Source organism: Oreochromis niloticus, linkage group LG23, assembly GCF_001858045.2.
Source record: "Oreochromis niloticus isolate F11D_XX linkage group LG23, O_niloticus_UMD_NMBU, whole genome shotgun sequence".
Taxonomy (NCBI): domain Eukaryota; kingdom Metazoa; phylum Chordata; class Actinopteri; order Cichliformes; family Cichlidae; genus Oreochromis; species Oreochromis niloticus.
This window is the reverse complement of record NC_031986.2, coordinates 27,584,128-27,611,265: the sequence shown is the minus strand read 5'-3', so window position 1 is coordinate 27,611,265 and position 27,138 is coordinate 27,584,128. Positions and strand designations below refer to the sequence as shown.

General features: G+C 38.1%; 1 protein-coding gene and 1 long non-coding RNA gene across 2 annotated transcripts; one reads left to right on the top strand and one right to left on the bottom strand.

The window, feature by feature from the left end:
- Nucleotides 1–323: 323 nt before the first annotated feature.
- On the top strand, nucleotides 324–11,455 carry LOC106096913 (uncharacterized). Its single transcript, XM_019357346.2, has 4 exons — nucleotides 324–475; nucleotides 1,618–1,652; nucleotides 5,775–6,089; nucleotides 7,562–11,455. The coding sequence occupies exons 3-4, from the start codon at nucleotides 5,792–5,794 to the stop codon at nucleotides 7,690–7,692; spliced, it is 429 nt and encodes a 142-aa protein (XP_019212891.1). The 5' UTR covers nucleotides 324–475; nucleotides 1,618–1,652; nucleotides 5,775–5,791; the 3' UTR covers nucleotides 7,693–11,455.
- Nucleotides 11,456–20,568: 9,113 nt separating this feature from the next.
- Nucleotides 20,569–21,781, bottom strand: LOC106096914 (uncharacterized). The gene is made up of 3 exons (XR_001223248.3): nucleotides 21,655–21,781; nucleotides 21,514–21,579; nucleotides 20,569–20,990 (listed from the first exon to the last, which is right to left on the bottom strand). It is a non-coding gene; the product is annotated as an uncharacterized LOC106096914 (long non-coding RNA).
- Nucleotides 21,782–27,138: the final 5,357 nt, after the last annotated feature.

The following is a 27,138-nucleotide window of genomic DNA, read 5'->3' as shown; positions in this document are numbered from 1 at the left end:
TGGAACATATCTGCAGTAAATAAATATTTCGACACAAAAAATAAAATACAATTATTCTTGTATTACAATAGTGTTTTTGTTTTTGTTTTTACTGCTACTTTTTCTTTTTGTTTTCTTTTTTTACTGTTAAAAACTTTTTTTTTTAAGTATGTCGTGTGGGCGGCTGGAAACTACCTGCAGGGTTAAACGGGAGGTGTTCCAGTAAATTCTGTCTCCAGGACATTCCGTGACTTTTCAAACAAACTTTATTTAAACGGTTTGAGTGTTTCGGTGTAATTACTGAAGTTTTTTCTATTTTTTCACCTTTCACGCAGGCCCAGTGAGGACCATCCACTCGTGGACACGGCTGCAAAAGTCTCCGCAACACCAGTGCTGGAGGAGGCGCAGTAGGAGAAGGAGAAAAACAGTATGAGGTGGTCCGACCTGAGCACAAGGTGTCTTCAGTGACGTGTGGCGGTTGCAGGACATGTGACAGGTGTGTTACAGCTGGAAAATCTGCTTTTTACTGGAGTTTCGGAGCAAAAATCGCAACATTTCAGCAGAAGTTCAGCGTGAAAGGCTTCAAAAGGTAGATTTTTTTTAAAAAAAAATGGGTGAAATAATTGTATAAACACACACAAACACAGCTGAGATACATTTTAAAAATATTTAATACTAGTATGTGCATTATTGAGACTGAGCTTAATTTTAAAAATCCTTAAGCGGAAATGACGGCCTAACGACTTCCGTAACAGACACGTAAACCGAAAACGTACAGCTAGCTGGAAAACTAGCAGTAATAAGTAAATCTAAAGTTTATTTGGCATCTGGAAGGTATAAAGAAACGACATGAACAGTTTAATCAGGTCAGTGATGAAACGGGCAACGACTGGGCCACAAAATGAGTGTGATGGGTCACTGAGGCTAGCTACGTAGTTCAATGTTAGCTTGGTTTTATTGTAGCTTCAGTTCCTGGAACTGGCCAGCTTTAAAGAAGAAACAAGACAAAGTCTGAATATCTCTGAATTAACTGCAGATAAACAAGCTTCTGCTCACATAACCAGCCCACGTGGACCCGCTTTAACTCCTCCTGCTTCTCCGCCAACTCACTTCACTCCATCGTTTTTAAGTTTAGCTAAAAATACGTTTAGATAACATTCATAGATAAATAACACGACATGTTGAAACCCCGGATCACAGATAATATGATTTTAAAAACCTGCGAGAACATCCAGACAAACCTCCAGTTTTCTCTCATTCACACTTAAAACTCCCTTTCTTCATTTTAAAAACAACTTTACACCACGAAAACACATTTACGAAGGTTTAACGTTCACGTTTTTGGCAGTTTTTCCTTGAAAATGAGAAGATTAGAGTCCACTCTTTTCCTGATGTCAGATTTTGCATCATTAAAATTTATTGTATTTTTTTGCCTTTAATGATTAATTAACAGCTGAATTTTCGTTTAAATACTGCTGTTTCTGCTCGAGCTTTGCTGAACTCACTTGTTGAGATTCCTTGATTGCAGACTTGTTGGACTTCAGTTCAGTAACATCAGCTGTGCCACAGTGACTCCTTCATTCTGATAGAGAATCAGAAGTTACACTAAAGTCTGCGTGTCTTTCTTTGTCTCCACAGCCTGAGGGTGTTCCTGTTGTCGAGTCTGAGCTTGGGTGAGTCAAGCATAAAAAAATCTACATTTTTTACGGTCCAAAGTTTGGATATATGTATGTAGCGAGTGTTGTGAAATTTGAGCTTCATACATCAGATATTTCTTTAGGTATTTTATTCTTTTAAAAGGCTGATCCACTCACTTTCAGCCCCCCCTCACAAGCACACCTGACAGTCTGGTTGCATGTTTAACATAAATGTCTCAAACAGTATTAAAAATAAAAGCCTGAAGTTGTCACTGGCCTTTCTGAACATAAAAGAATCAATTAAAATAATTAAAAATGTTAAATAAATGAAATGAAACTCAATTTCATATAAAGCAATCTGAAACCTCGTGTAATCCCCACACAGCTCAGTTTTTACCTCTATAAACTGTGTGTACTTTTTAAAGCGTTTCTTTTCCAAATTAATGTATTAAGTATGTAGTTAAATAGTTCACAAGAACTATAATAGTATATTTTTTTAACATGGTGTTTTTAGAAAATGCAAATTGAAATAATGCTATTTTAATTCAGTTTTCATGCTGGATTGAACAAATATGATAAATGATACCACAAAAGCAAAACGATCAGTAGACTGTCTAATCCGAATAGAAAGAAAAATCTGGGGTTTCCCGATAGATTAAAACGTGCATATTTTCACAAGTTTAAAATACACAAAGAGGCATTAAAAACTCCTTAAGTACTGCTCGAAAAAATTCGCACATAAAAGTTAACGCAGCAAAACAATTTAGAATACTTGACAGTGGATTAGTTGCTCATTTCATGTGAGAAGTCTTCCAAGGTCTTTATATGATTTTTCATATTTTAACTAGCCAGTAGTCAAGACATGTTCTAATGTACCTGTCCCAAATTGCAGAATCTTTCCTAAAGTCACATGTTGTGTAGCTTATCATCATTATTATTATTATTATTGTCTTGTTTTATTGTGTTTCCATATTTCTTCTCACTTCGACTCTCAGGGCGTGTTCGCTCACCTCAGTGTAGTTTTTCTTTGGTTCAGTGTTAGTTTAAGGCTTTCCAGTAGTTGTAATGTTCTTCTTGTGTGTCAGGGTAACTTAAGATATTTAAACACAGTCTGATTCAATCTTTCCACCAAATAAAAGACCCAAAGAAGAAGAACTCTTTAGTTGGTTAAGTGGTGCAGTTTCAGTTCCTAGTGAAGTGTGACTCTTCTTCCTCCTTGTGGTTTCCTGCTGTTCATGTTCTTGTTGTGTTGCATCCGATGAGCTGAACAAACTTGAGAAACATGCCAAGGAAAGTCTGTGTGGGCCTCCTTTAAAATAGACCTTCAGCTGATACATTTATTATTGAAGAATAAAGGTGGCCCGAGAGTCACTGACAACAGGGTTTTTTAGGGCTTTCCATTAAGTAGTAGTACCAGGTACTTTTTTAGAGTTCCAAGTGATCTGAGGCCGTCCAACAGACTGCGTGCCATCGATTAGCTAATCAGTGTCGTCACTTGATAAGTCATGAGAGCGTTTCCTTCACTAAAATCAGGTATACCATCGCCCCGACGTCCATCTTTGCTGTGGCGTTCAGGTCGCATACAAATGATGTTACGAGACATTTGCCCACGTTGCTATAACAACCCAATGTGCATTAGGTTGTACTCGATTGTAATGGAAAAAAGAGTCGTGCCACGTTGGGCCTGTCCCAGTAGGTACTATGGGAAAAAAAACCCTAAAGACTGTGCAGAAAACCAGGATCCCGTTACCGTCTTATGACTGGATTCATTATAAATGAATTAACCCTTATAATGTAAGTAGGTTGCTTGGAATTATTTTGTTGTTTCAGCTGTGAAAGTGTCATAAAATAAGCTGTGTGTGCTTTTACTATAAACAAACAAAAAAAAGGGCAAAAATCCATAAAACCACAGTAAACAAAAGTAAAATCATCAGAAATAAAAGAGGACAAAAATCAGTACAAACACGTTAAAAAAGTGAAAAGTCACGGCAAAAAACAGTAAAATTTATTACTTTCCTGGGGATGCTATCGCTTTATTCCTGGGATTACGTTAATGACCCTTACAGTTAGGGCTGTGCGATATGACCAAAATCTCATATCCCGATATTAAGACATCTATCGTCGATATAACGATATAAATTACAAAAATGTAACATTTTCTGTAAATTCTGTGAATGTCGGGCAGCTCGACTTGCGTGAAGTGTTTCCAGCTGGGCGTCGCGTACCTGGAGTCGAGTGTTTTAACTGATGCATGAAACGATACATTTTTAGACATAAGTTGTAACGGCCGCCGTTTTCTTTGTGAGTATTTATTACACGGCGTGCTGCGGAGAAAAGCCTGTTCTAACGTTTGAGTCTACGGTTTATTTTTTAGCACCTGACGGCTCTTTTTTGCTTCTCATCCGTTAATACTCTGCATCTTTCACGTGACTCAGTTTATTTTGAAAAGTCTCAACAGGATCTTGAGCTTTATTGTGAAAGGTTTATGTGGAAAATAAACAAGCGGACACGCCGTGGTTTTACCGTCGTTGTTGCTAACGAAAACGCATAAAAAACAAGCGCTTGTCCGTCCGTAGTGTGATTATATTAAATATAAGAGAAAGAGAGAACTTTAAGAAATTAATATAGCCACTACAGTGACCATCAAAATAATGAAAAAATATTGCCGTAAACAGTTTATTTTGCGACACCACGAAACAAACGATAGCGTAAAATGAAACGATAGACGTTTTCATATCGTCATCCGATATATATCGTTATATCGAACAGCCCTACTTACAGTAGTTTATTTTTTTTTAAACTGTCCCCGGCGACTGGTTAAAAGAAACATATGAGAGACACTTAGCATTTTTTATAAAATATAATAAATAAATAAATAAATAAGGGTGGAGGGGCCTGTGGTCATTTAGGGTGGAGATGGTAATTCCACTGAGACCAAATTATTGCACATGAGCCAAAAAAATATTGCACAGAACAGGGAAAGACTGAGACACTAGGACACTAGGTCAGTCTGCAGCCTGTTCCATCTCTGAACCCTCAAGAAATGGAGGCGCTGCTGGGCTTTCTTCACTAGGGTTGATGTGTTTGTGGACCAAGATAGGTTCTCAGATATGTGAGTGTCGAGGAACTTAAAGGAACACACCCTCTCCACATAGTCACCTTTTATGGATAGGGGAGGGGGATCGGTTCTTGTTTTGCGGAAGTCCATGACCACTTCCTTTGTTTTCGTGGTGTTTAGGGTGAGGTTATTGTAGTTACACCATTCTGCCAGTCGCTGGACCTCATCTCTGTAGGTGGTGTCATCATCGTTGGTGATGAGCCCCATCAGAGTGGTGTCGTCTGCAAATTTGATGATGATGTTGCAGGGGGTGCGTAGGGGTGCAGTCACTGGTGTAAATGGTGTATGATCTCTGGTTGCCAACCTTGACTGATTGGTAATCAGTCAAGGTTGGTAGTCTCTGGTATTTGCAGAGATTTAAAGATGAACTATTTCTAAGACCTGACTCACCTTTCTGCAGAGCTCTGTAATCATGTAGGTCGGTGTCATTTAGTGAATTATTTAAGGAGCAGCTGGTGAAGGACTTGGATTACAGATTGGAAAAGAGGAAAGCTGCTCTTGGCTTCAGTTTACGGCTCCTCAGAGTCTCAGGACAGACATTTACAGCTGAATCAGATTAATTCATGCTAAAATGCTGCTCCTGTTCTTCCTCTGCTGTGAGGAGATTTTCCCTGTGCTCAAAGTCACATGATGTTTGCAGGTCACTCACTCACAGCACTGAGCATGACTTACACAGTGCAGCAGCAATGGAAAACATTGTATAAATCCAGGCCTTGGAGCTCGAGTCTTCCATCATCGTGTGGCAGATTTTATTGACAGTAAAAAGTGACAGGCCTCTGCACATTTTAAAGAGATTCATGAGGGTTTACTGAGCAGGAGAACATCCAGTGAGTGTTTTATGTATTTAAGGTTTTTCCAAACCACAGACTGATTCCATAAATTGCCTTCTGAGGATTTGGTTCAGAGGACGGAAGTTTATCCAGAGGAAAAACTGGAACATTAAGTTATTAGTCTGTTGCTCAAAAAGCGAACTAAACCAGAGAGCTGTGGTGAAGCTGTACACAGGTAACCTGTAACTCACCTGTCCTGTCGTCCTGCAGCCAGCAGCCAGTCTGTGATGACCGGCTTCATCGGTGATGAGGTCCTCCTGCCCTGCGTCTACTCTGAAAAGCTGTCCGAGCCGGTCAGCGCCTTCTGGAGGGACAAGGATGACAAAGTTGTGTTGGACATCATCAACAGCAGAGAGGATAAAATAGATGCGAAGTTTAAAGGTCGTGTGGTCAGCTTCCCAAACCAATACAAGACTGGAAACCTCTCCATCATCATAAAGGACCTGAGGGCGGACGACGCCGGCCCGTACGATTGCACCATCCCCAAAGTGGACTATCAGACCAGGATAACTCTGAAAGTCACAGGTCAGTTCAGCAGCATGAGCACTTTATTAGGAACACCTCAGTGTTTGTGCAGCAGCAGCTCAGGAGTCTTTGAAAAGTGCAGAAAATGATCACACTGCTGTGATTAGTGAATAGAAGTCAGGACAGGTTTCCTCTTTAGGTCTGATTCAGTGCAGAAACTGTTTACAGTAAGTGTTGATGAAGCCTCGAGCTCACAAAGAGCTGACTGCTGCACAAAAAGCCTCTTTATTAATCCACTCTCCCTCTGAAAAAAAATACATGTGCTGCAAATCTAGTGTGTGTCTCTTATTGTCGTGTTGGTGTGGTGCCTGGATCTTTCCACATTCTAAAACTATGACATCACCACAATGTGATTGGTCTCTTGCAGTGTTGTAGCTGGACACCATTAGTTTTATTGGTACAGAAACAACAACAACACGTCGATATCAAATCAAGTCAAAGTTGGAGTTGGTGTCCGCAGCAGGTTCTCGTTAAGCCTCGTTATGTGTCAGCTGCGTCCATGTGGCCCTACATGTGTCACAGATAAACAGCATGAACCCTGATGACGACTGAATGTGAGCTCAGGTATGGGGATAAAAACGTTTTCTAGTGCTTGGGGTTTGTGCAGCAGGTCAATATTAGGTGAAATTCTCACTTGTGCTCAAACAGCACCAGACTCCATTCAGATTTTCCCCAATTTAAGAGTCTTTTTAAAAAATCCTCAGTTTCCTGCAGGTGAACGTGAACCATGGTTATCAGACTATTAAGCAGCCCCATCAGTGGTTCTGTTTTGCAACACTGCCACCTGCTGGACTGCACCAAAGCCTGCGAACACATTTGAATCTTTAAAGAGTTCCAGTGTCACGTTTCCCTTTTAATTAATGTTCACTTTTTATATTGAAAAAAGTGAAAACAAGAACTTAAATCTGAATCGAAAATCAGAAGCAGCACTACAAGAGGAAGGAAAGTATTTTATTAGCTTTTTTTTTTTTCTTCTTGTTTGTTTGTTTCTGATCCGTCCACAATATTTCAGTATTCCACCGTCAGGGGTGTTTGTAGAAGCAGCATACATCACCTACAAAGCTGCGGTAGTGTTAAAACAGACTGGATAAAAGAGGAAACAGACCTTCGAGAGCTCAAACACTGACGAAAATGAACGTCTAATTTACTGAACCACTAAGATGTGCCTCGTGTGGATTTGACTTTTGACTGTTTTGACAGCATAAAGCAAAGATCGTGCTGCTTCCCAGCAAACTTACAAATCCTACACTTAAGAAGTTGTGTTTTAAAATAAAAAAAAAGTAACAGAACACATCTTTATTTTTAGACCAGCAGCAGCAACATTTCAGTTTTTTAGCCACGATCCAAACCTAGACTTCATGTTAACGTCCAGATGAGCTGCACTGGCTCAGGCTTCCCCCCTTAAAAAGAAAAAGGTGTTTTTTACACGTTCAGCTCTGATTAAACTGATGTTTGTCTTTTTTGTGTTGCAGAGAAACCCGCTGTGATAACTCCACGTCCTTTGCCTCCTGTGACTGCTTCGCCTCGTGCTGCAGCGGTAACCTCCTCCCTCCACCACCTGACTCTCCTCTGTCCTGCTCTGTTTTTGCAGTTCTTGTCTTGAAAGTAGGCACTGGAGTTAAAGTCGGGTTTAGCTTTAATCAAAAACTACATTATACCTTAAAAATAACATTTCACACTGTCGGATAAGGTAAAAGTCTTTCTTTTACCTTATTTGCTCTAAACATGGTAAACGTATGATGGAGCTGCTTTGAATTATTTATGCAAACATCTATCGTCTTATTAGTCTGTTCAGTGTGCTGATATAACTCATCTTCCAATCAGATGACAGAAAAATGTAAAAACTAACCCTCAGCTCGAAATCACCTGCGACTGTTACACTCCAACTCACCCGCTGCATCCACCTCCACCTGTTTTCAGCCCTCCAGAGCAAACATGAATGAACTTGCTGCACAAACGTTCATGACATCGACGTTAAATTGATCCATTTATAAACAATCTCCTAAAGACACGCTGTCATGTTATTCCATGTATGTTGATAATCATAAAGATAGTTGTTTAGCTTAGTGTTGCTAATCAAGTTGAAGCTGCCCTGCTGGACAAGCTGTGTCATGACACCAGAGATATCGGTGTTTTCATTGCTTTTCCGTGCTAACTTCATGCTGTGTTACTGGAAAACAAAGAAACAACCTCCAAAATCTGTAAGTATCCATACTGGCCAATATTGGTTAATACCTGAAAAACTGATGTACCAGTCTCCTGGCTGATATCCATCCGCTGACTCAGGTCAGCCTTCAAATTCAATGATTTCAAAACTGATGGTGGCCCTCAAAGGTCAAACGAACTGCAAGTAGAAAAATACTCCAAAAACGCACAAAGTACAATAAAAGAAAAAAAAATTGCAAAACCTCAGAAAAAAAGTTTTTTTTTTTTTCTGTTTCCGTTGTGTTTTCTTCAACTTCCTTTCTGTTTTGTGTACTTGTTCCATTTGTTAATGTTTTCTTAAGTTGCAGTGCATTTGACCTTTGAGCGCCACCATTTAAATAAATAAAAAAATAAGTTCTATGGAGAGCTGACGATGTTTTAAAACCGGTCATTATTTACCCCTAATGAAGCTCTTTTGATGCCTGAGACCAAAAAAAGGACATTACAGCAGCAGAAGAAGAAAAGTATCCAAACAACATCGATGCGACCCAGGTTACTGTCATAAACAGAAAAACAAAATTGTTCTACTTCCTGAGATTGCTGCGGGAGCTTTAAACGTCTAAAGTTTCAGTGTGTGTTTCGTTATAATTGTACTAAAATACATCTGTGACGGGCCAATATTAGTCATATTGATCAGATTGGAATTCTCCCACAGAAAACATCTTTATAAATCTGATTTACCTTGTTCACGTTCTTTGTCGATCACCAGGAGGAAAGTGCTGTCTGTCATCTATGAATAAAACAGGAAGTCACACTGTCAGGCTGATTTAACAGGCTTTAATCTACCTGGATGTTTCACAGTGACGCCATATAGACACTGATGTTTGCCACAGACCGGGATTATGAAGCGTTTTTTTTGTTTTTTTTTAGGTTGTGTTCATTTCAGTGATTCTCCTTGCATGTGTATCTTTGTATCACTGACGTAAATAAACATTAGTTCTTTAAGTTTAATCCAAAGACATTCAACATCAAATGAATCTTTAAAGTGTCAGATATGTGAAACAAGTGAGAACAATCGACCACCACATGGAGCTGTCACAGCTATGATTATTATTAGTAGTAGTAGTAGTATTAATAACTGTTGTTGTTGTTATTATTATTATTATTATTATTATTATTATTATCATTATTATTATCATTATCATTTATTAACAATAGAGGAGCTCCAGCAAATTGAAGACTTACTAAATCTGATGGCATGGATCTCTGCAGATGATTAGCAGCTTCTAAAGGAGGTCATTGTACATTATGCAATTTTTTTTTGCTCTGTTTTTATTTGAAGAAATTATTGTTGAAGGGAAAATAAGCACTTAAAACTAGGCTGTTATTTATTATTTATTTAAAAAACTAAAATGTAAAAGTGAAGTTTATTTATGTTTTTGACAACAAAACATTCCAAAGAAATGTTCCAGTTGACCCCACAACCCAAAAAAACCCCTCAAAAATAATCTGTTTACCAAAAACAGCAAAACATCCAACACAATCTAACAAAAGCATGACTTTATAACCATCAGTGCTGAGAATAGTCAGTAAAATATCAGATTTTGTTGTCTGCGTCTTCTATCATTTACTATATACTATATTACTGTTATTAAAGATCGGCTGTTTTTTATATTCACTACTGCTGCTATTGTTTCTGATGCAGATGGATCCCTTTAAGCTTCATCGTTTACCTGCATATTTTATGTTTATGAAGTGATCGTTAGAGGAGATCAAAAAAGCTGCAACGCAGATGTGTGTGAGTCTTCCCAGGTGGCACAAAGAGCTGATTAACCGATTAACTGATTAGTTGACTGAGCAACAGTTCAACTCTGCAAACGATACTACTGGCTTGATTTTCAGGGTTCAGTCTTCAAACCACAGTTTGTTTTCTTGCACAAGCCAACGCATCAAAGTTTTTTGCTTCCATAGTCAAAGATTTACTCCCAACTTTCATACCTCAGATTTTATTAGTCAACATTTCAGTTTTATTTATTATCTGGTTTAATTATTACAGTGTCATAATTTAGATCTTAACAAAATGTTAGGGTCAGGGAACGACCCGGGATCCTCTTTTGTTTGTATCAGTTTTTTGTTTCATTTTTTTCTCTTTTCAGTGATAACAGATAATAACCGATCAGTGGTTTAGAGTCTTCTTCATCAGTTATCATAACATGTGGAGTTAACTGTCTCTGTTTAATTACACAAAGACTCTAGGCACTACAGAGTTCAGCCTTTTATTGTGAAGAGTCATGACTTTGGGATCTAATAAAGTTGTTGACTTTAAGTCATTTTCAGATTAGTTTCAGTGTTAAGTTTTAATATGAATAATTCTGCCTGTCAGTCATCTGATGAAGACCAATCAGTCGTGTTCAGTGTTTTGTTTTCATAATTTGTTTTGTTCCTTGGCTTAGTTGTTGTGTCACGGAGGTATTTGTCAGGGTTTCACAGCATTGGAAACATCCAGTGTTTTTAGTTTCTTTACTTCAGCTCAAGTTTAAGCCTGTTGATCATTAGAGTTTAACGGGAGTCAGGACAGACTGAACCAAAGTCCAGGATCATTTCCACTTAAATGATCCTGGTCACATGACCACGATGTTTTGGTTGATTAAGTTGGTTTAAGTGTAACTACTGCTTGTTCTAGTGTGACCACAGGTGGCACTACAGTGTTTCTCTTGTAAAAACCATTAAAGAAGCTGCTACAACTGCACAAACTGTCTGTCAGTCAACCAGTCAGTTAATCGATCAGCTCTGAGGTGCCGTGTGTTTGTGTATCGTTGCGCTGTTACAGTCTGAATGGTGAGGGTCTCTGCATGGGTTAACTGTGATGTCTGAAGGTAATCACAGCAGTCATGTGACCCTGGTCTTTTTCACTGTAGCAGACCATGGTCTGAAGTGTGGAAAGCAACCCAGAGGCGTTGTGGGAAATTTAGGAAAAACTGGCCTATGTAGGGATTTTTTTTCTTCTTCTTTTCTTCCCTGTTTCTGGTTGTTTTTAATGCAGTTTATTTAATTGCTTGTTTTTTGTTCTGAAAACTGGATTCAAACCTTTGTTTTGACTCTGAGTGTGATGTTAAGGAAGGTGTTGATGACTTCAGACTTCAGCAGCAGCTCTGGTGTGTTTGTTACATCTGACGTTTGCAGGTTAATTGCTTAAGCTCAATAAAAACCCGACAATAGAACGAAACGTTTCTGTGTTTTTTGTTCTGCAGTAACAGTTTCCTGCCACAAGGAGGAGCCACTGAATCCACTATGACGATGGAGATGTTTAATTATCAATGAGAAATGTTTATGCAGTAATTTATATTTTACACTTACCATGTTATTTTTTTTTGTTTGTGTGTTTTATCAGATAAAGAGTTAATAATCACATGTCAGTCCCACTGAAGCTAAGTTCAGATAATTAAATTGAAAAAGATTAAAACATTTGTCTTTATGAGGTATTCCCTGTTAGTGATTATGATTGGTTTGTGAAACAGCCGATTCATTAACTGATTCATTCAGGTAATAGAATCATTGAATAATAAAGTCCTGTTTAAACACAAATTGATCTACAATAATTAAAAACAAACGTTTTTTTACTGTTTTGTTTCTTTTTGTTTCTCTGAAACTACCTGCATCATGTCGTGGTGTAACATGGTGATATAGATAAGTGGCAGAGGAAAAGTGTGGACAACAAAAGGCTTTAAATAAACTTAATCAGCGCCTGCAGTGATGAAGCTGCTGTAGCGCTCCATTTCTGATGAAGGTGAGCACAGTGTGTCAGAACGAGCTTCATCTGAAAGGTGCTGACCTCCGTCTTAGAGACGGGATGAGGAGAGTAGAGCCAAAACTCCATGAATCTGTGACCTCTCTGTTAGAGAAGATCCTTGAGCGTCCTTCTGGATCGATGGATGGACTCCTGGAGTCAGGAAAGGTTGTGTTTCTGATCGACTCATCAACAACATCTTGGTATAAAAATAAATGAAATGAAGCAAAACATTCTTCTTCTTTTTTTTTTTCTTTTTTTTTAAGATACCTTCAGGTTGTGATTTTGGCCTTGGTTTATTAAATAATACACCTCAGTGATGAACCTGCGGTGAGACCCTAGATGTAGGTGGTGGTTCTGTTTTTTGCAGGTCGACAACTGTGTTTGATTCTTGGTGTTTGGAGGAGTAGCTCTAATGATGGACCTTGAATGTTCCAGCCCTGATAAGTGCAACAAAGGCAGATTTTGTTTTTGTTCCTTCTGCACCTTCTACTCATGGTGTCTAAAGAGTAGAGCCTGGGCAAGTCCCAGCACATGCTGGAGAGATTATGTCGCTCAGCTGGCCTGGGAACGTCTTTGTGTACAAAGAATAGCTGAGGCAGGTGGCTGGAAGAGGGAAGTCTGAGCATTTCTCTTGGATTATGAGGCAGAAAACGGATGGTTGGAGAGTATCATTCAATAATGAATATATGATGTTCATGTACCTTTGGTTATTTCCTATTTCTGCAGATTTTTAAAATAAAAGCCTACTAATACATGATGATTCAGGACAAATATTGCATTTTATTCCTTCCTTTTTGGTAACTTCAGCAAAGAGTCTAAATATTCCTTTCAGCATATTGTAACACACTCATTCAACACAAACCATGCAGGGTTTTTGGTTTTTCAAACCCAGCACTCACTTCTACACTGCTCCACCCTCCTGTGGCACTCAGCTAAAAATAAAAAAAGGACCTGGACACCCACATTCACAATCTTACAAAGTTACATTATTTTCAGTAAATTTGGACAACCTCTTTTGGTCACAGGACCCCTGAGCATCTGTAATCTGTACTTATAATACTACTAATTATACTATATAATTATATAATAATCATAATCTGTACTGAATCCAGCAGCTGTATTCAGTACAGATGTCAGTTGTACACTGGTGTACTTCCCTTTAGGTGAGAGGGAATGCAAATAGGAAGCATCACTTTTTAAAGGATTTCACGTCCTCATCATGTGAACCTTTCATCTCGGTTTTTACTGTGAATGCCACTTTTGTTTTTCACAGTGACACAGAGTCGTTTCTCCAAGTAAAGGTAAAACATTTGGAACTTTTCAGTATTTCAGACTTTAGGATTTAGCTTTCTTACTGTTTAGCTTTAATTTTAGTCATGTTGTAAACTATTGTTCACTCTATTAGTTTAGTTTCATTGCTGTGTCCTTGAACTCTGAGAAATCATCTTTGCGTTTACTGCAGTTTTCTGCTGTGTCAGTGTTTGTGCCTCACTGCTCATCTGAGAGCTCACATTCACACCTTCAGTAGAACTTCATAATGATGTCATATAATAATAGTAATAATGTAAATACAGATATATTATTCTGAATATGGTTATGATTATTACTAGCATTGATAGCTGTAAATGGTGTATTTATAAATGACATATCGAGGTGTAATATGTATAAATGATGAATTAAGCGCTTGCTAATATCTTACTAATGCTTTATAGTGTGACATTATAATAAATTGCTTCCATGTTTCTAACTAAATATTTATTCAGAGTGTCATAAAACTGAAAAAAAATTAGAACCAGCTCAGGTTTAGTACAGATCCTGATGTGCTCAGGAGGAAGTGGGTCAATGGTTCGAGCACCGCTTACTGTGTTTCCTCTGCAGGTGAAGGTAGAAAGTGTGTGTGAGCTGATGTGGATGTGAATTCAGCAGCATGGATCAGTGTGAGGACAGAGAGGAGGGAGTCCCTCCCTCTAAAACCACTCTGTGTGGGAAACATGAGACCCAGACCAAATGACCCATGCAACTCCATAGCTGAGGCAGCTGTACAGATCTGTGGCTTTGCAATTATCTTTTGTTTGTGGGATGTGATGGGTCAAATGCAGCTTACAAATGACTAAAGTAAAAGAATTTAAGTGTGGGAGGAGTTTGCTGAAGTCACGTAGCCTCCAGTTCCCCTTGAAAAGATTCCATCAAACTCAGAAGCTGGAACTACGTTTCTAGCCTCAAAAGGGGGGATAATGTAAAAGAACAATACAGTTTTGTTGTGCAAAGAATATTTTAAGGATGTTCTAAATCCCACTCCCACTTCCCACAGAAGAAGAGTCTGGAGTTGAGGGGTTAACTTTCCCAACAGTTACATTTTTTTCAATGGTAGGAGTCCAATAGTGTTTGTAGGTGAAGGCTGCTGGAGGTGAAAGTTTTCCATTACTTTTTTAATTTGTTTATTTTGTTGTCATGGTTTTGGGAAACACGACTACCTCCTTTACCATCTGAAGGACACTTGGTCAACATATGAATTACTGTTTTCAAGTCTGGGGTTGATTAGCTGCTTTGGTTTGGGATTAATTGCTGGATCAGTGGAGTCACTAATACTAGATGGTCTTGTTCATGGAGAACTATGGAGCTTGAGATTAATGAGCAAATCAATCCAGCTTCTGCATTTGGTGTTGACATAATACTAGTTTGTTGTAGTAAAGAGAAAACTGATTCTTAGGGTGAAACTGTTGATAGTCTTACCATCAGCAGTTAGCTTTGGGTAGTGGCCAAAGGAATAAGGCCATGTATACAAGTGGTGAAAACATGCTTCCTTTATTGGCAGTCTATGCTTAGCCTTAGAGACGGGGTAAGCAACTCTCACATTAACAGAGGTGGGATGGTATCTGCCCTTATGTATTTATTTTTTAGATAACTTTTTGGTTTTATTTCCTATTTGTTTATTTAACGTGGGCCGTAGATGTCCAGGAGTTGTGGTTGTGATACTTCAGCATTTAGGTAGTGATACAGAAGAGAAGCGCACATAAAGGGGGTAATGCTTTTTTTAAGTGGTGGGTAAACTGCAATGTTTATAACAACTCAAACACAAATACTTAAACTGCTTGTTACACGGTGTCTCTACTAGCTAAGAGCACAGCTGCTGTATTTATAACTTCACTCAGAGATGGAGAACAATGTAAGACAGACAGGATAGGAGAGAAAGAAGAGAGGTTATATTTAAAGTTAATGACTGCTCAGTGGCATTTGGTAAACTGGAAATTTAAAGCTTACATATATTATCCTCATTTTTAAATCAGACATTGGATCTGAGTTATGTTTTTCTTTTCATATTGTGAAACATTTTGGAAAAGAAACTGAGGTATAGTAACTTTGTGTTTTTCAAATACTCAGAAGTTTTTTGCAGTATGAACAGGGTAACTTCCTGTACTGTGGTGAATTCACAGCAAAGCAGTGTTAGACTGGTGCACAACAGCTGTGGTGCTCATGGTCAGAGTTAGGTTACATCAAGTTTAGCACAGATGAATTTGTATTTAGGCTGATGAATCTTAGATTAATTCACTGAATTCAACCTTCATCTCAACTTAATACAGTCTAGTGTAAAGAAAGTATAAAGAGTTAACTGTCACGATAGTTTGTGAAGTATTAGCTTGTTTCTCTCAGTTGTGTAAATCCACAAAGAGCAATAAACCTAAGAGCAGCACCAGCAGCTCAGCTGATCAAAACCCTCAGACAAACAAAATCTACTTGAGGTTTCAATAGAAAACCCCTAACCCTAACAATAAGATTAGAAGATATCTTCAAAGGCTCCACTGGAAGAGATGAACCAATCAGAACAGTGCTGACAAAGGGAGTGGCTGGCATTGGGAAAACAGTCTTAACACAGAAATTAACTCTGGACTGGGCTGAAGACAAAACCAACCAGAACATTGAATTCACATTTCCATTCACTTAAAAAGAGCTCAATGTGTTGAAGGAGAAAGGTTCAGCTTGGTAGAACTTGTGCATCGTTTCTTTACTGAAACCAAAAAAGCAGGAATCTGCAGCTTTGAAGACTTCCAGGTTGTGTTCATCTTTGACGGTATTGATAAGTGTCAACTTCCTTTGGACTTACACAACACTGAGATCTTTACTGATGTTACCGAGTCGACCTCAGTGGATGTGCTGCTGACAAACCTCATCAGGGGACATCTGTTTCCCTCTGCTCGCCTCTGGATAACCACAAGACCTGCAGCAGCCAATCAAATCCCTCCTGAATGTGTTAGTATGATGACAGAGGTCAGAGGATTTACTGACCCACAGAAAGAGGAGTACTTTAAGAAGAGATTCAGAGATGAGGAACAGGCCAGTAGGATCATCTCCCACATCAAGACATCACGAAGCCTCCACATCGGCTGTGTCCCAATTCAGGGTCTGCACGCTTGAAGTACGCATTTTAAGTGCGATTACGTCACCGCCACGCGACAACGGCTGTCCCAATTTGAAGTGTACTTCAAATGCATACTCCAAATGCGCCGTCGATTTCCCCAAATATCAAGCGTGGTCCGGTGCACGCTTCGTGGTCCCATATATCCCACAATCCATAGCGCGGCGGTGGGTGTGGATAATTTTGCCGCAAAATACGGCAGAAGGGAGCGGCTGAAGAGTGAACTGTCAAAAGTAAGTACTGAATATGATGTCACTTATTTATGTGCGAATGTTTAATAACGAAGAACATTAAAACATTACTGTTGGCCACATGTCGGCAAAGTTGTGTGACATTAGTGATGTTTGTACTTTCAGCGTTAACTTGGTTTTAAAGTAGAAGTAGATCTACTTCTAAATATATATATATATATATATATATATATATAGTCGACCTTATCTTACATTTTATGCGTAATTAAAGTCAGTCATATATCCACAAACACAACAAGCTGAAAGTCAGTGATGCTGCTCGGTTTGCAGTCCTGAATATGACGGCACAAGCAGGATTCACTGCACTGTTAATGTTAGCTATGTTATATTGCTGCCTCTGTTCGGTGGTGTCGAGCCAAACCGACTTTAACGTGTGTTTGAACGAGCTGACGGTTCACTCGTTAAGCTGAAAGAAAGATGCTTTAATCACAGGAGTCACACATGTGTCCACTGGACCATCTGGGAACTCTTCTTGTTTAGCACTCGTAATAACACAAACACTAAATCCTCCTTCTCTTGTGCTGTTTTGTAGCAGTGTGTACACCTGAGACTGTCACCTGTCTGTCTGTCCTGCACTCTCTCTCTTTTTCTTTCTCTCTGATTGTGTAATAAAAGTATGAACATGTATTTATAAGTTACACTTGTGTTTGAATCCTGCAGCTTATCACACATTTGATTTCCATGTGTGACAACTGCAAGTGTCCAGAGTGAGGACAGACTGAGGGACCCACTGCTGCACATCATCTGTGAGGCTTTGCACCCCTGATGATCCACCAGGACAAACTCAGCAGTGTGTGAGGAAGAGGAGGAGGAAGAGCCAGCAGCAGCTGACAGATGGAGAGAATAGACAGACTGTTCCCTGTTTGTGAAGGACTGCTAGAAAAGTTTGAAATAACTAATTGTCTGTCCTGAATCAGTCTTATTAGGTAATGTTCAAATCATTTTATCATTCCAGTGTTTTCAGTGTGGGAGAAAGTACTCAGGGCCTTCAAGTTACACACTATGAAAGGCAGAAACCAGTTTAATATTCAGAAACCTAAAGTATGTATCAGCAGCAGAATGGAGCTAAAAATAAATGTTTGTTTCAGTTCTATGAAGCTTTGAGTATTTTGGATTAGTAGCACTGCTGTGTTTGTTGCATCATATTGCTGTAATTGTTTATATGCTTTATATATTCTGAGGTAATTTGATCTATAGTGTTACATCATATTCTATAAGGATGTTATGTGTTTGTATAGTTTCTGCCCAGTTTGACCCATTTAGCAGAAGTCAGCCTGTTTAAGGCTCTGATATCTATTCTGTATGACTTAAAGCAGTTATGACATGCTCTGATTTTCTCACCCAATAAAGGAATATTTAATATATCAGTCTGCTCTTCATTTTATCAGAAACAGTTTTCACAGCTCGTACATTTTCCTTTTTACACATATATATATAAGCATTGAGCCAAATTTAGTAATGCCAACATATTAAACGAACAATATTTGTCTCTTATGCATAATACATCTATATATACACTGTCAGAGATACTTGTCTTTGAGTGAAGATTTAAGGTGATAGGAAATATAAATAACTGCAACTTGAATCTTTGACCCAGAGTTCAAGCTCACTGCTGTAATATATATATATATATATATATATATATATATATACATATATATATATATATATATATATATATATACATATATGTGTGTGTGTGTGTGTATATATATGTATATATATATATATATGTATATATATACATAATAATCTGACAATACTATAATATTGGCCATATTATATTTACATTACCACAGTGAGATGATTTTAGTCTCATGAACAACATTAGCTAATTGTTATTTACTAACTAATTTTAAAATGACTGTTCAGTACAGAAATGAAGCCCAACTATCATGTTTTACAGTCCTGTGGTCTCAACTAATCAAAGTGATGTCATGACAAAAATGAATGACCAACAAAACATTTTTTCTCCTTCATTTCTGTCAAACAAAGCTGTATGTAACGTTTCTCGCGGTTAGTATCATGGTTGCTAGGCAACCTGAGCAGCACGACGAAGGCTAGACCGTCCCATTTCACAAGCATCTCACTTCCGCACTTCTCATACTTATAGTACGCACCGTATGTAGTACGCGTAGTGCGCGTACTTCAAGCGTGCAGACCCTGAATTGGGACACAGCCATCATGTGTCACATCCCAGTCTTCTGCTGGATCACTGCTACAGTTCTGGAGGATGTGCTGAAAACCAGAGACGGAGAAGAGCTGCCCAAGACCCTGACTGAGATGTACATCCACTTCCTGGTGGTTCAGGCCAAAGTGAAGAAGGTCAAGTATGATGGAGGAGCTGAGACAGATCCACACTGGAGTCCAGAGAGCAGGAAGATGATTGTGTCTCTGGGAAAACTGCCTTTTGATCAGCTGCAGAAAGGAAACCTGATCTTCTATGAATCAGACCTGACAGAGTGTGGCATCGATATCAGAGCAGCCTCAGTCTACTCAGGAGTGTTCACACAGATCTTTAAAGAGGAGAGAGGACTGTACCAGGACAAGGTGTTCTGCTTCATCCATCTGAGTGTTCAGGAGTTTCTGGCTGCTCTTCATGTCCATCTGACATTTATCAACTTTGAAGCAAATCTGCTGGAAAAAAGAACAAACCTCATCCACAATCTTCTACCAATGTGCTGTGGACGAGGCCTTACAGAGTCCAAACGGGCACCTGGACTTATTTCTCCGCTTTCTGCTGGGTCTTTCACTGGTGACCAATCAGATTCTACTCAGAGGCCTTGTGACTGATTCAGAAAGTATCTCAAAAGCCAGTAAACAAACAGTTCGGTACATTGAGAACAAGCTTTGTGAGAATCTGCCTACAGAGAAAACTATCAATCTCTTTCACTGAATGAACTGAATGATTGTTCTCTAGTAGAGACAATCCAGTTTATCCTGAGTTTAGGGCGTCTCTACGCAGACAAACTGTCTCCTGACGAGTGGTCAGCCGTGGTCTTCATCTTACTGTCATCAGAAAAGGATCTGGATGTGTTTGAGCTGAAGAAATATGATGTTTCAGAAAGGGCTCTTCTGAGGCTGCTACCAGTCGTCAAAGCCTCCAAGAAAGCTGTCTAAGTACACAGATATTTATTGAGATATTCAGCTTACTAAAAGAGCTAATCATTGCTCTGTTATTTTCCTTTTAGACTAAGTGGCTGTAACCTTTCACTGAGAAGCTTTGAAGCTCTGTCCTCAGTTTTAAACTGTGACTCATCTCATCTGAGGAAGCTGGATCTGAGTAACAACAATGTGCAAGATTCTGGTGTGAAGATACTGTCTGCTGGATTGAAGAGTTCATACTGCAGACTGGATTCACTCAGGTCAGAACAGAGTTAAAAGGCCTGAGAACTCTAAATACTTGATAAACTAAATAATAATAATAATAATAAAGGTTGCAAGCACAGATGATAGGACCCTTGTGTATATCAAGGCAAGCTATGCTTATGCCATACTGCAGCTGAGCAGTATGGGCAGTATGGTGTTTGTCACTCTTTTGTACATCATGCATGGAACCATTGATGTAAATTTGATCTGAGACAACACTATAAGTGTGGCCTAATATTGGGACATAGATATCTCCAGACTTGGATTCCCATGAAGCATGTGATGTTTGGGGCAGATTGAACTATACTTAACACAACTTTAAATCACCAGATCAGAGATCATGTTGATCCAATGAACTCTCCATGAGGAGAGGCCTGAAAATGGCAAAAATGCTGCCAGAGTTGCACCTTAAAATCAAAATAGCTGATTTCTTATTTGTAACACCTGCTTAGTATAGTAAGGTTAGTCTTATAGACTAGAGTCGAGAGGAGTAAAATAAATTTGAGAGAATTGAGTGTTGAACAGCCGGCAGATTTATTACAATGTTACAATGGTGCAATAACCCAATGTAAACAACATAGAAAATTAACAGAAGATCAACAGAGAAGAGCGCTCTTTTGAAAATAACAACAAAATATAATAAAATAAAATAAGTAGTCTCTTTAGACCTGACTCCTGATGAGCAGGATATTGTGAGTTCAATAGTTTTTCAGAGAAACGATCCGTATGGAGTAAGTAGTTGTTGCTCTTGCTTATCTGAAATCCTGCGATTTGAAGTAATTCACATCTGTAGATCTACTCCTGCATCCAGAACAGCTGGCCACACTGCTTTTGGATTCGCCAAGAGTTTTCACAGGGTCTGGCTCGCCATCTCGCCATCCATATCCAGAACCACTTCAGGATCAGATCCAGGATCACAAAAATAAAACAGTCTGCACATACAGTACAGAGCAACAAACAAAATAGTTCTTAACAGTTTTTCTAAATAAAATGAGATCTCATAAAGTTTTCAAAATCAAGTACACTGTTGTTTTAACATTGTTCTGTTTCTATGAATTCAATTTGTATTGCTTTACAGCATTACAATCAAATGTTTTTATATACCCCTTTTTAAGGCATATGTAATCACATCATGAAATGTTTGTGATGTAACTAGTTTTAAATAACCTATTTACATGAATTAACCCATAACGAAAATGACAAAGTGCAGAAAAAGCACTGAATAACATTTATAGCTAAAAGAAAAATGCATCTTGCATTAGTTTTGTGCATTTGTGAAAGTGCTTAATCAAATAGACAATAAAATAAAGTACAACACTCCATTTCACACACAGTTCAAGTACTCCGACTGGTTTTAGCTTTCTTAGGCAATACAGAATTCACACTGTTGCAGTATTTACCACATGTAAAGTTAGCATAGGTTTTCCTGCTAACGTATCATCTTTAGTAACTCACCGGAGTTCCCAAGAAACAAACACACGCTCCACCTGGTTTGGTCGAGAGCAAAACACATAAACGGCTCTGAAAAGTACATAACTTTAAGTTAGATACTGTTAAAGGTACTTTTTAACACTTATTTTATATCAAAAGACTCACTGTGTAGCTTGTTGATTGCTCTCGGTGTCTTGCTCCGTTTTGTCTAGCTTAATGCAGCAGCGTGCGTATGTTGCATTCACTGAACTACGGAAAATCAAAGTGTGTTCAAGGGGTGTCGGAAATAATAATACAAGACAAAAAATAATAGTAACCATGTCTATAGGGGTTACATATTGTATTTGGGTATGACTTTTTTTGCACATATCAGCACATTACATTACAAACAGAAAGTCCATGAAAATGAAATGCCCTCACTGTGGTCTTAGTCTTCTTAAAAAAAACTTCAAGGCTCACATGATGAAGAGTCATTCAAACAGATCAATAGCTGTTTGCCTGGCCTGTCATCTGCAGTGTGTTTGTGTACAGGGACTTCCTCCTCTTTGTTTTTCAGTTTGCAGAGGACATGGAGCTCTTTTTAAAAGCTTGTGCTGACGAGCAGGGACTATGGGTCATTGTGATGTTTGACATTTAATGGACAGATGAAGGCACTGTCTGTTTGTTTTTTGTTTTTTTTCAGTGTACAGAATTCCAATTAAACTTATTTCAAAATGTTGCTCACTTGTTTCCATGTCCATACTTATAGTAAAAAATTGCAGTGTAAATGTAACAGCATTGTTTATACTTATAAATTCAAAATAAAAAGCTTACCGTTGATATTAACAGTAATGTATTACCTTGTAATCAATAACATTTTTATACATTTTACACATTAACCCTCTGGGCTCTGTGCTGGCCATATGTGGCCAGTTCACTTCTTTTTTTTCAACCATTTCTGCTGTGTTAATGCAAATGGAATGAAACTTACCAAGGGTCTAGATTTTTTTTTTTCAGCTTTTATAATTTTCAACTTCAGCTTCTTAAATTCATCAAAAATATATACACTAAACATCCTATTGTTCCTCTTGGCTCTATCGTGGCCATTTTTGGCCAATTGAAACCCATTATAACAACCTTTTTTAATTCCTTATTATTTACAGTACTAAATCAACACATGTAAATTGTAGTTTTTAATGTTTTTTAAAAAATTACATCATTTACCCATTTTTGGCCAAAGAAGCAATTTAATGTAATATTCTGATTTTCAAATAAGGGTGTTTGATGGCTTACCCCACTGCAATGGACCAAAAGAATGACATAGGTTTGATCTTAAGGATCCAATAGTTTGTGCATGACATTGCAGCACAAATATGTGTTTGCAAGATAGACTGGAATAAATTATGACGCATTAAATATTGCACAGGCTGCAGTGAATTTCTGTTGATGCACTATTGAGCTTTGCGTTTCCCAGTCAAACTTAGCTTTGAAGCACATGCTAAAAACACTTTTACTCTTGTACATTTAATAACAAGATACCATAGCCAAAACATTAACTCTCAAAAAAAAATTCAAAGCTGCAGCTGCAGCACATACAGCAACAAAAGCTGTTAGTATATTTGCCCTGGAGTTTATGCAGGTGCAGAAAGTGCTGCTGCTGTAAGTAAGCCTAACAGCTTCCAGATCACTTATTTTTCTGGAAAGATGACAAGAAGGGCATTAGGGGAGACCGGGGATAGTTGTAACATTTTTGACATTTCTGTCTGTAAATTGGAGCTCTTTTAAGGTAGTGGATTGAAAATTTAATGCAAAGTATTTACATGTCTCGGCTATTAAATAGTGCAGCTATTTTCTCTGCAGCACAATTACCCATTGCATGGTATGGTCTCAACACAAAGAGTGAAATGTTACAATTAACCCCATAGTCTGGGTTAGTTGTAACATATCCTGGGGTGAAATGTAACACAATCAAATAAGGGTACTGACAAAATATTAACATGTAATCATTGGTTATTCAACACATGAATGCACTTAGAGCCATTTATGTAGCTATGTGTGTGACAGAATGCAGAAATCTAGCTTTTGAATATATTCCAACCCCCCAAAAAAGACAGATGATGGAATTTTCTGCAACTGAATATTTCATTCATTTTGATTGGTCTTCCTTGAGTTTGGCCTCATTGGCTCAGTGGGCATTATAACCTACAACTCTTGCATCAATTTTGAACATAACAATGAAGCTGAAAAAATGTAGTTGTGCACCAGCATCACAATTCCATTACTTCTTATCATGGCTTACCTTGGTGTGGTTTGCAATGTGCTTCAGGAAGATGAGGAAATCTGTTTCTTGCACCCATCCTGATTTATTTCCACTACCAATACTTCCTACTGGTCCATCTCTGACACAGTGGTCTGCATAATGTATGTGTGGGAACACAAACAGTGGAGGAATTGTGTTGCCAATGGCATTAACCGCATATACAAAGGCGACCAGTGAACCTCTCTGCTGATGTCGTTGCCCCAACTTGTTTAATATAAGTTAAAGTAATAGTGTGGTAAGTTGTAACATCTGCATTATTGTTACAACTAACCCAGACTGTTGCTGTTACAACTGACCCAGACTCCTATAGCCATGAACTAGCTAACATTACAGCCAACGGCTAAAACATTAGCACTAAAGACCTACACAGAATATATCCCCATAGACATCCAAATAACATAATTTAAGTTTGATGAGTTTAACTGCAACGCAGATAATGCTATTAGAAATTGAAATAAAGTAGAAAAACTTACTTTTGGCATACAAATTACTTTTTTTCGTGTTAAATTGTCTGTGTTTGACAAAATGTGCTGATTTTTCACATTTGATAGCCGAACTGAATTGGGCATGCACAGGATGAATCACATCATTTGAAACTTAGCCCTGATTGGAGAAATTGGAAGTGTTACAACTGACCCACGTTACAACTATCCCCGGTCTCCCCTACTGCTCTTTTCTACAATCTCCCGGATGTCGTGGAATACAATGCCTCCGTCCAATGAAAACCACTTCACAGTCCACTAAAACCTACAAATGAAGAGTGATCCTGGAAGAAATAGGGCGCACACTAGTGACCTCAGCAATTGCAAGACAGCCTTGTCCCCGATGCACAGATGAAAAAAAATAAATAGGAAGTTTCATGAAAACATTAGGACTTTATCACCTTTTTTTCTGAAAAGTTACTGGTAATATATGACCTAACCAGCATTTAAAGAGTAAAAAAAAAAAGAATTTAGATAAAAATTTTGGTTTTGATTTAAAAGGACTGGTGCTAATTTAAAGAGTCAATTCGGTAAAAGTAGAAACATGTTTTAATAAATATAAAATTTATAGCATTTTGTGAACACACACAAAAGGTGGCCATTTTTGGCAATGAACAAGCTGAGAGAGAGTTTTATATTTTTTGCCCTCCTTGAACAAAAAAAGCAGTGCATAATAATCAATGTTGATGTTAATCAATTAGATGTCCCAGACTCTACTATTAATAGTACAGTGGTCCCTCGTTTATCGCTGGTGTTACGTTCTAAAAATACCCCGCGGTAGGTGAAATCCGCAAAGTAGCCAACTTTATTTTTTACAGTTATTATAGATGTTTTAAGGCTGTAAAACCCCTCACTACATGCTTTATACACTTTTCTCAGGCAGGCATGAAAATTTTCAAACTTTTCTCTTTTGTTTAAACAGTTCAAACCTTCATAGAAACATCCAGTATTATAAAATGGTGCAAAACGTTTTTGTTGGGGAGAAAACTTACAAACATACAGTACAGCACTTCAGAGTCACACTGCTAGCGATCGAAGATATATGTAAATTCGAAAAGCTAAACGCATTCTGGACTGTACAGCAGCGGTCCCCAACCTTTTCTGTGCCACGGACCAGTTTAATGTCAGACAATATTTTCACGGACCGGCCTTTAAGGTGTCGCGGTCAATACAACAAAATAAAATGATATTACCAAGACAAAAACTGTGGTATTTTGTAAATATAATAATAACCGAGAATTCACTGTGTAATTGTGTAACTTCCTCCTGAAATGCGCCAACAACATTGAAAGTAACATCCTCCTCTCTGCCCCTTAACGCTCTCTGGTCGCTATGGTAATGCGTAAATAGTTCTTTCAAAATAAGACACACAACTACAACACAGGAAAAGACCCAGGGAAACCGAGTTAACGATAAAAACCCTGAAAACCATACACTTCACATTTTCACTGAGCCTCAACTCTCGCGGCCCGGTACCAAACGACTCACGGACCGTGGCCCGGGTGTTGGGGACCGCAGCGCTGCTGTACAGGAGACACGGCACGAGATTGATTGACAATGGTCTACAGCAATCAGAACGCAGAACACAATATGCTGTAAAAAAAAAAAAAATAATAAAATCCGCGAAACGGCTGGTATCAGTCACACTGCATTATATGTTGATAGGTTATGTCTACATTATCTCTAAGATGATAAATGAATATAGAGCTTTTTGGAACATATATGCAGTAAATTAATATTTTGAGACAAAAAAATAAAATAGTTATTTTTGCATTACAATAGTGGTTTTGTTTTTACTGCTTGTAGTGTGTAGCATAACTTAAGCAGCAAGGAAGGTGATAAGTAAATAGCATTAGCAGACGATTGAAGTTCTTTTAAGCCTACTTTATTGCTGGTATCTCCATTTTACCATAAAACAATCAATCAGGCATGCAAAAATCCCACTTGCTTTATACAGGACTTTGCCCACACCTGACCTCGTTAGTCTCTACCATTGAAACAAATAGGTCAGACCAAACAATACAATTCTAAACAAAGAACAGGAATAAGATTATGCATGAAATTGACAAACTCATTTACTCAGCTAAATGGTTTGTAAAGTAAAACACTGCATACAATATAATCATAATCAATATAATCAAAAGGCTACTTTAAAGAAAATAAACAATACTATACAAAATGAAAAACCCTCCATTTGGTTACACCCAATGATGCAATCATTGACCTCATGACCCTATATAAACAGGAAGTACGGGGCGGCCCTTCCGATATACCTGTCTTAAATATAGGACCTGAATAAACAACATGGACACCATGGTAAGTATAACCAAAACAACATAAAGAAACATAATTTACCAGACATTTGCCTGTGAACAGAAGAAAATTCAGATGACCTGATGGTTAGTAGTGTTTGCTTTAAAAAACATGCATGGATGTAACTACTGCTACCACAAACAAAACCCAGGATAGTGTGTGTTACGAGAAGTTACACCAGCAATGTCTAAATTAAAGCATTATGGCTGACTGTAAAATAACAAAGAAATAAATTATCAATATGGTTAAGGGACAAGTGGTAAATGAGTTCATGCCTAACCACTTTGTCACACTGCTACTTCTTCTTTTTTTTCTTTTTTTTTACTGTTAAAAAACTTCTCTTTTTTTTTTTAAGTATTTCGTGTGGGCGGCTGGAAACTACCTACAGGGTTAAACGGGAGGTGTTCCAGTAAATTCTGTCTCCAGGACATTCTGTGACTTTTCAAACAAACTTTATTTAAACGGTTTGAGTGTTTCAGTGTAATTACTGAAGTTTTTTTCTATTTTTTCACCCTTCACGCAGGCCCAGTGAGGATCATCCACTCGTGGACACGG

Coding starts and splice junctions, on each gene's coding strand:
- LOC106096913 (XM_019357346.2), top strand. CDS start 5,792: ATGACCGGCTTCATCGGTGATGAGGTCCTCCTGCCCTGCGTCTACTCT. Junction 6,090..7,561: donor GATAACTCTGAAAGTCACAG/GTCAGTTCAGCA, acceptor TTTGTGTTGCAG/AGAAACCCGCTGTGATAACT.